Source organism: Cynara cardunculus (assembly GCF_001531365.2).
Source record: "Cynara cardunculus var. scolymus isolate 2C chromosome LG 14, CcrdV1, whole genome shotgun sequence".
NCBI lineage: Eukaryota > Viridiplantae > Streptophyta > Magnoliopsida > Asterales > Asteraceae > Cynara > Cynara cardunculus.
The window spans coordinates 13,573,526-13,583,124 of NC_037541.1; the positions used below are offsets into that span (position 1 = coordinate 13,573,526).

Here is a 9,599-nt window from a genome sequence, read left to right on the forward strand (position 1 = left end):
TGGTACTCGTTTGGTTCGATTTTGGCATGTTTGTAATACCGTTTTTTTCTATATTTGTTTATCCGTTCACTGGGCATTTGGCTCAGCCGTGTTTTCTTCTATTCCTCACGGCAGGTAATCAAGGGGGCGGCTAAGTCTTGTGAAAGAGAGTAGATCAGAATCTTGGTTCCAAGGATTTCAAGAGGTTTAGTGTTATGTTAATTCATTTATTAGATTTTGTTCCTTTCTAGCTATTAGATTAGATTTCTTTGGTTGTTTTTAGATTTTCCTCGGTTGTTGGAGGATTTTGGAAATATTTTGTTTGGAGACCTTTATATCTTATTTGGAGTTATATTCAATTTCGTTATTGGAAGATTTTATTTTGTATTGGAGACTATATTTTGGAGGTTTTATATAGCGCTCCGTTACGTTTTGAAGTAACCTCCCTTCCTTCGGAATGGGGGTGTTACATATCAAGTAATCACAAAGATACACAATGTGATACCCATTGTGATATACTGTGATACCATTGTGATACCAACTATGATACCAACTCAAACCTTAAAAATAAAGATACACAATGTGATACCCATTGTGATATATTGTGATACCAACTATGATACCAACTCAAACCTTAAAAATAAAGATACACAATGTGATACTCATTGTGATATACTGTGATACCTGTCGAATTAATGTTCACCGGAGGGCCGGAGGCCGGAGATTGGAAGTCGGAGAGATGAGAGAGGAGAGAGGAGAGAGGAGAGAGCAGTTTTTAAAAAATACCTAATATGCCCTCTAAAATTAATTTTAACTCAAACTACCATAATTATTAATTTTCTAATTTATCCGTTGATTTGTGGTTGAGATTGGACCTCACAGTTACCACAAACTTATCAGTTCTCATTTGATTAGACTTATATATATATATATATATATATATAAATGCAAACCACCCATATTTGTACAAACCGTGCAAACCACCCTAATTCTTCGATTTCATTGTTTAATCTTATGTAACTTTTTTATTAAATTGTTTAGTCTTACGAAATTATCTCATATAATACTTTTTTTTGATGAAGTTGTTTCATATATGATTATGAAATTTTAATAAAACTGTTTCATGTATTTCTCTATAATTAATATAATGAAGATGATAATATCTATGATTAATACCATCCACAAAAAATGATTAATCAACCTCTCATAATTACAAAAAAAATAAATAAGATGAAAAATTATGATTGATTGAATGAGGTTTGTACGGTTTGTACAAACAACTCTCTCTCTCTCTCTCTCTCTCTCTCTATATATATATATATATATATATATATGAAATTGATAAAAATGATTCCATTAGCATAGATATACCGAGGAGGTTTGTTTAACCTCATTGGTGAAATAATAACGACGACCAGTACAATTTAGGGTTTATAGAAACCTAAAATGAACATACCACACAAAACAAAACTTAATGACAAGTTCTTGCTAGATATTGCCCGATCTCCTTGCATATTCGATACAATCATCCAAGATCGTCTTGGCATCGTGTTTGTAAGAAAACCCCTCATCTTCAAGCTTTCTTGAGCCCCATTTGATATCTCTTTTTGGTCCTTCGAAGTACCTGAAACAAGAAACTAACAATAAGTTACAAAGTTTCAACTAAACAAACTTTATTTTCGACTTTTGATCAAGTCTATCGTAAAAATCTTACTCTTGCTTCAAATGAAACTGTGGATAGTTTTCCTGATAATACTTAGCCATTTCTGCACTTGTTATGTACGAACTCGAGCATAAGAATCTCCCATTAACCATTGGCGTCTCTACGCAAAAGATATGTGCTCGACAAACATCCTCAATGTGCACGATCGGGATTTTTCCCATCAGTTCTTCAAGGTACCTTAGTATTTGGTATTGAGTCTCATCATTCATAACTTGTGATATCAATGCAGTATTTGGTATTGAGTCTCATCATTCATAACTTGTGATATCAATGACATCACACTGCCTGTTGTATGTAGAAGATGACCTCTTCCTCCCACCAGTCCACAAGATAATGTCACTACCTCCAATTCATTAGCTTCATCTTCCCCAATTTTCAAGATCTCTTGTTCAGCTCTTGTTTTTGCTTCCGTGTATTCCTAACAAAAAAAACTCCCACAAGATTTAAGAGTTCAAAATATAACACTTATTAATTAAGAAAACTAAGTGCAAAGAAATGATTAACTAAAAACCTTTACGAAATCGTTGCTGTAAGGGACATTGATATGAAAGGGTGTCCAACAACTTTCATCCATGGTGGTTTTATAGCCACTTCCATCATCTTTCAATGGTGAAGCTGCAACAACGGAGGCGGTATAGATGAGCCGTTTCACGGTCCTAGACTGTATGCAAACATCTACAATCTTCTTTACTGCACTGATTGTTGCCTTAATCTTGTCATTGTACTATCAACCAACAAAATCATTAGAAAATGAATTTCTTTTTAGGGCTATGGGAATCTTGATTATTGGTTGTAAAATTCAAGAATGTCACACCTTATAGCCAGAAGTGTCATAGATGGGCGTTGCAAGATGGAAAACATACACACAACCTTGTATAGCTTCTTCAAACTCTTGTGGTCTGTAAATATCAGCTTCAAACAAATGAAGTCTTTCTTCTGCATCTGGAAAACCTCTTAGAAGTCCCACCTTGGATTCATCACCTTTAAATTAAACAAAAACACACACACAAGTTAATATGCCGACATACAGAGTGTTGGAACCTCTCTTCTCTCTTTAGTTCAAAAGGGCGTTTTGGTAAAGTAATATAATGAGGTTCCATATGTTCTCAGTATGGTTGATACTCACACACATAAACACACAAAGATACAAAGAAACGGCAGGTTATACGTACCCAAGTTTCTAAGAGTAGCATGAACAGTGTAACCATTTTGCAGAAGTGAGTGAACCAAGGCTGAGCCAATGTAACCAGCACCTCCAGTCACACAAACCTTGCACCTGCTCTTACTTTCCATTTCTAAATTCATGATATCATATGCTTCATTCTCTTCTTCCCATATATGGTCTAAATCAGATGTGGTTGTAAGTAATTGTGGTTTTTATGCATTTTCAGTACTACAAGCACCAAAAAACGATTAGGCATGGACCGCATATATTGAATAGAAGCAAAAGAAAGCCGAGATATCATCATGGACCACATACGGTGTGGTCCATACGATATATAGGGGGGTGTGTGTGTCACCGATTCCTGTCCATAAGTAACATGTCAACATCATCATGGACCGATACATCCATAGCAATTCATGTTAATTAGTGCTAGCGTATATTATCATTATTGTAATCAATTAAGGGTAGATTAGTCTTAAATCAGTCTTTATATATCGATTAGGTTCCTATTTTGTACATCACAATGTATTGGCTCAAATGGTTTCTCATCTATATCATTGATTCATTCTCAAATCCATGAGTTCCAATGCTAGTTTTTTTCATTGCTCTTGGTTTTCTCATATATATGATCAATCCTACTTGAATCCTTGATGTTTATTGTTTTTTTTTTTTTTTTATGAATTAATAGAAATAAAACTCTAATGGATACTCAGATTTCAGCCAAGTTCAAGCTCATCGTAGTCTCGCCTCTAACATAGCTTCACCAATGCGAACTTGAACTCGATCTCAGGTATTCACCCTCAATCACTACTAGAAAACTGGGTATTTTCGGCCAAAAAATCCACTGGAAAATTACTGGCTGATTTCCGACGGACAACAAAAATATCAACTTCCATTGACTTCCGTTGAAAATATGCCACTATTTATATTCCGGCATTATTTCCGGCGGATTTCCAACGGATTGTACAAATTAAATTGTTACGAAATTATTAACTCTAACTACAATAAGTTACCGGTGGATTTTCGACGGATTTTTGATTAATTTTTTAAGATTAACGTCCGCTGGTAATCCATCGAAAATTAATTAAAAATTAAAATTTATTATTTTAAATAACCGGCGGATGCCGGTGGCCGTCGGTAATTTAAAATAATAAATTCTTCAAAATTTTTTATAAAAAATTAAGGTTTTTTGGCAGATTCCCGGCGGCATATTTCCGGCGGATTTTTGAATTTGTTTTTTCGTTTTTCATACTTTTGGTTATATATATATATATATATATATATATATATACACATACACACACACATTATGTAAAATATTACATATATTCCACATGGAATGTATAGTGGATAATAATTCTCTTATCAAGTCCAACACACACACACACACACACACATATACATACCTATATACAAACACATTATCCGATGTCATTGTAATTATTTGACTTTAAGAACTATTAAAAAAGTCCTATCTAATATCGTTACAATAGATTTATAGGACGTTAAGCGTTTCAACAAGCTTTTTAAGACGTTTTTAAAATAAAATGTCTTATTAACTATTTTTACAGGACCCTTTTGATAAACGTCCTATAAACCCATTTTTTTATAGAACACTTTTTCAAATAGTTTCAAACACTTCATTATAAAAACGTCCTTCGTCTAAGTGTTAACAAAGTTCTGAAATCACCATTTTCAAATAGTTTCAAACATATTATCCGATGTCATTGTAATTATGTCTGATTTGATCAGACGTTTTCAAATTTAGACCGTTTGTTTTTCTTTTGTTTTCAGAGCTTCTTTTCTCTTAATCAGATCTGGACAAAAAAGAGGTAAACTGATCTCTTATATCCTCCTAATCGTTTACCACATCTCTATCTAACATCAGCTCCAGTGTTCTCTCGAATCGAAACCCTGCCTTTATCACCTTCTCTCAAATTGACCCAAAATAAAGTCCGAATCGAACCCCTGTCTCCATCCATGTGAGTTTTCGTCCTTGTGGGTTTCGTCCACGTGCAGTGCGTCTCTTGAGGTGTTTTCGTGTTTTTGATTTCATCCCTGGGCTACCAAGATCAAAGATTACCTGTTTTTGATTCCCCTCATGGATTTGGGTCTTGAGTTATTTGCTATAGACCAGATTATCAGGGGCAGTGTTGAGAGTTTGAAAACCAAAGGGCTTATATCTTCAACGGGATCTTTTAAGGATTATTACCAATTTTCTTGAATAATTGTAGCTAGTTATATTAATATCCCCTGTTTTATGATGTGTATGTAACGTATGGCAAAAGAACTCTTGACTTTCTTTTTATTTTTTTGTAACTTTTATGGTGAACCAGTTGGGTTGTGGCATACTGCTAGTTAAGGCTTAAGAATTTAATGGAAATCTCATATTTTTTGGTTGTGGCCATGAGGTTGACCTCCTATAACTCTAAGCCATTTATAATGTCCCTGTAAACTGACCTGACCTGGATACTCACAGAACAATTACCCCCCAAAAAAGTTATTGGGAGCGAATAAGATCACAACACTAGAATCATGTAAGTCGTAAAATAGTTAATTATACATATTCAGACGTTTGTTAGTTTACAAAAACAAACTATTGATTCAGGTTTCAGACTTCAGACGTTTGTCAGTTTACAAAAACAAACAGTCTTATTAATTTAGATTTCAAACTTCAGCACTACTTCTTATAAATTAGAAGTGAAATAAGACTTCAGACTTCAACAATTCTTAAAAACAAACGTCACCTTAGTTGTATATTTGATGACTTCACTTTCCTTCTCTCATCTCACAAACTCTTTCTCTCTTTTTTGAACGGTAGATGAAGCATTACATATATGTTTATATAAATTATTACTATATCAACATTTCCTTTGAAAATTTCTAATGTTCTAGAGTTGATTTGAGAGTGATAGAATTGTGGGGGTAATATGGTCATTCACAACGAGCACCAATTGAGTGGATATCTGTATTGTCACCTTTCAGAAACATATCGTGTGGGTCATAAAATCATAGTAACATGACAACTTTTCTGATATGGATAATTTAGATTTATGGATGAATAAGAAAATTCGTCAACCAGACAGTTTTTTTATGTGGTTTAGATTTAATTTTTGATGTTAATTTCAACTTTTCATATTTGCGTGTGGGTTTTCGTCATTGCCTTCTGAATTCATCATGCATTATTAATTTGTACTCAATTACTTAGTAGTTGCATTGTTAAAAACTTAAGAGCGTTTAATAACAAAAATTCAAACGCTTTATAATATATATATATATATATATATGTGTGTGTGTGTGTATATATATATATATATAGAGATATATATATATATAGAGAGAGAGAGAGAGGAGGTACCAAAATAATAGAACACTCATATCATATATAATCATGCGTGTGCAGACACACACACACATATATAAAATTAAAAAAAAAACATTATATCACTATTAGAAAACTGACTATTTCCGGCATACCAAAAATTAGTGGTGAATTTCTGGCGGACATCAATAATGTCAACTTTCTTCGACTTCGGCCGGAAATCCGCCGGTAATTATTCGGGAAAAAAAAACTTATATTCCGACATTAATTCCAGCGGATTTCCGGCGGATTATGCAATTTAATTTCTGACGGAGACATGCAGATTTCCGGCGGACACCTCCGCCAGTAATTTAATTCAAATTTTTTTTAATCTTATCAATAATTTCTAAATTTAGTTAAGGTTTTTTTTTATAAATAAACTCAAAAAAAGTGGCAACTTTCCGGCGGTCATTTTCCGCCGGAAAACCAAAAATCCGTCAAGAAAAAAAAATCACCGGCGCCTCATTTTTTGACGGCCAAATCCGTCGGGAACACTGTTTTTTGGCGGATTTTCTACGGATTTTACTACCGGAAAAGCTGACCAGTTTAATAGTGATATATATATATATATATGTATAATTTTTAAAAACACATTGTTGATATGTAGTACCATCGTATTGAAAACTAAATGGTGGTGTGAGGGATCATACGAACAATCCAAAATGGGTACGGTTTTATCAACCAATTAAACATATCGGGTACCAATTTAATTATTACTATCAGTGACTCGTTCCATGCATGTTAATTGATGGGTCTAATTTGATACATATTTAATACCTTTATATGAATATGCTGCCAACATATATTGATGGTCCTTTTCTGGCTCTAGGTCCACCTGTCACTTCAATATTAATTCTTCGGTGGAGCACATGTAAAGGTACAAAGCTATCATCACATCCACGACTAACCACAACTACATGTTCTTTTATACCCATAAGCATTAGTTTTTGAATTGATTTTGATACCATAAAAAAGAAATAAGAAGAAGAAGAATGGAGAGTAAAAGTAGGTGCAAGGTTTGTGTGACTGGAGGTGCTGGTTATATTGGCTCAGCCTTGGTTCACTCACTTCTACAAAATGGTTACACTGTTCATGCTACTCTTAGAAACTTGGGTACGTATAACCTGTCGTTTCTTCGTATCTTTGTGTGTTTATGTGTGAGAGTATCTACCATACTGAGAATATGTGGAACCTTATTATATTACTCTACAAAAACGCCCTTTTGAAGTGAAGAGAGAAGAGAGGTTCCAACACTATGTATGTCCGCATATTAACTTGTGTGGTTTTTGTTTAATTCGAAGGTGATGAATCCAAGGTGGGACTTTTAAGAGGTTTTCCATATGCAGAAGAAAGACTTCATTTGTTTGAAGCTGATATTTACAAACCAAATGAGTTTGAAGAAGCTATACAAGGTTGTGTCTATGTTTTCCATGTTGCAACCCCCATCTACCACACTTCTGGATATAAGGTGTGGCATTCTTGAATTTACAACCAATAATCAAGATTCCCAAAAACCTAAAAAGAAATTCACTTTCTAATGATTTTGTTGCTTGATAGTACAATGACAAGATTGAGGCAACAATCAGTGCAATAAAGAAGATTGCAGATGTTTGCATACAGTCTAGAACCGTGAAACGGCTCATCTATACCGCATCCGTTGTTGCAGCTTCACCTTTGAAAGATGATGGAAGCGGCTATAAGACCACCGTGGATGAAAGTTGTTGGACACCCTTTCATATCAATGTCCCTTACAGCAACGATTTCGTAAAGGTTTTTAGTTAATCATTTCTTTGCACTTAGTTTTCTTAATTAACAAGTGTTATATTTTGAACTCTTAAATCTTGTGGGAGTTTTTTTTGTTAGGAATACACGGAAGCAAAAACAAGAGCTGAACAGGAGATCTTGAAAATTGGGGAAGATGAAGCTAATGAATTGGAGGTAGTGGCATTATCTTGTGGACTGGTGGGAGGAAGAGGTCATCTTCTACATATAACAGGCAGTGTGATGTCATTGATATCACAAGTTATGAACGATGAGACTCAATACCAAATACTAAGGTACCTTGAAGAACTGATGGGAAAAATCCCGATCGTGCACATTGAGGATGTTTGTCGAGCACATATCTTTTGCATAGAGACGCCAATGGTTAATGGGAGATTCTTATGCTCGAGCTCGTACATAACAAGTGCAGAAATGGCTAAGTATTATCAGGAAAACTATCCACAGTTTCATTTGAAGCAAGAGTAAGATTTTTATGATAGACTTGATCAAAAGTCGAAAATGAAGTTTGTTTAGTTGAAACTTTGTAACTTATTGTTAGTTTCTTGTTTCAGGTACTTCGAAGGACCAAAGAGAGATATCAAATGGGGCTCAAGAAAGCTTGAAGATGAAGGGTTTTCTTACAAACACGATGCCAAGACGATCTTTGATGATTGTATCGAATATGCAAGGAGATCGGGCAATATCTAGCAAGAACTTGTCATTATGTTTTGGTTTGTGTGGTATGTTCATTTAAGGTTTCTATAAACCCTAAATTGTACTTGTTGTCGTTATTATTTCACTAATGAGGTTAAACAAACCTCCTCTGTATGTATATGCTAATCGAATCATTTTTACCAATTTCATATATATATATATATATATATACACACATATACATACATATATATATATACATACACACACACACACACATATATATATATATATAATATGTATATATATATATATGTATATGGAAGGGTTCAAACGAGAACACCTTCATTTTACGAGAATGTGAGAATACCCTTTTATTATAGACAATCACATGTGATACTATTATTCCATCACATATGATACACATGTGATACTAAATCAGAGACGCGAACCGTTTTCGATGTGATCTTGGTTGCAGGCCAAGTCACCCTTACACCAGTAAACCCCTTCACAAGTATTATCACATGTAATAAGGTTCTTGCTAATATGATTCTATAATCCATCATGACCATCACATGTGATGCTAAATGATAGACGCATACAACATTTGACACGACCTAAGTCGTAGAACACGTCGTTCACACATCACAAGGTCTCCTCACGCGTATTATCACATGTGATAAGGGTGTCTCACGTTCTCATAAAATGGAGGTGTTCTCGTTTGAACCTCCACCTATATATATATATATATAGATATATATATTAGCATATATCAACATGAGAAACCCACTTTTTTATATTTTTAATGTTTTGATTTGAAAAAAAGAGGTTCACAAAGCAATACCATCTGCCAAGTTATGAATGATATCTAGTTTAGGACTGGAACACAAATTGTTAGAAAAGAGATTTCATCAAACATTTTATAAGCATGATTTAAACATTATCGAGGGGGGGGG

At 34.1% G+C, this 9,599-nt stretch overlaps 2 protein-coding genes across 3 annotated transcripts in view; one reads left to right on the top strand and one right to left on the bottom strand.

The window, feature by feature from the left end:
• Positions 1–3,054, bottom strand: part of LOC112526547 (anthocyanidin reductase ((2S)-flavan-3-ol-forming)-like) — a 7,942-nt gene extending 4,888 nt beyond the window's left edge. The window contains exons 1-6 of one of the 2 annotated variants that reach the window (XM_025136877.1): positions 2,875–3,054; positions 2,517–2,683; positions 2,214–2,426; positions 1,935–2,120; positions 1,694–1,887; positions 1,503–1,603 (exon numbers count right to left, since the gene is read on the bottom strand). In XM_025136877.1, coding sequence (XP_024992645.1) covers positions 1,503–1,603; positions 1,694–1,887; positions 1,935–2,120; positions 2,214–2,426; positions 2,517–2,683; positions 2,875–3,007 — 994 coding nt within the window. In that variant the 5' untranslated portion in view covers positions 3,008–3,054. Of the gene's footprint in view, positions 1–1,319; positions 1,604–1,693; positions 1,914–1,934; positions 2,121–2,213; positions 2,427–2,516; positions 2,684–2,874 lie in introns of those variants that run through there. The other variant, XM_025136878.1, reaches the window with a different exon arrangement.
• Positions 3,055–7,182: 4,128 nt separating this feature from the next.
• LOC112526642 (anthocyanidin reductase ((2S)-flavan-3-ol-forming)-like) lies at positions 7,183–8,847 on the top strand. Its single transcript, XM_025137013.1, has 5 exons — positions 7,183–7,341; positions 7,530–7,696; positions 7,786–7,998; positions 8,092–8,471; positions 8,562–8,847. The coding sequence occupies exons 1-5, from the start codon at positions 7,221–7,223 to the stop codon at positions 8,695–8,697; spliced, it is 1,017 nt and encodes a 338-aa protein (XP_024992781.1). The 5' UTR covers positions 7,183–7,220; the 3' UTR covers positions 8,698–8,847.
• The last annotated feature ends 752 nt before the right edge of the window (positions 8,848–9,599 follow it).

Bases quoted from the DNA above. Each gene is read 5' to 3' on its own strand.
- LOC112526642 (XM_025137013.1), top strand. From the start codon at position 7,221: ATGGAGAGTAAAAGTAGGTGCAAGGTTTGTGTGACTGGAGGTGCTGGT. The intron at 7,697-7,785 runs GTGTGGCATTCT...GTTGCTTGATAG, and splicing joins ACCACACTTCTGGATATAAG to TACAATGACAAGATTGAGGC. The intron at 8,472-8,561 runs GTAAGATTTTTA...TTCTTGTTTCAG, and splicing joins CAGTTTCATTTGAAGCAAGA to GTACTTCGAAGGACCAAAGA.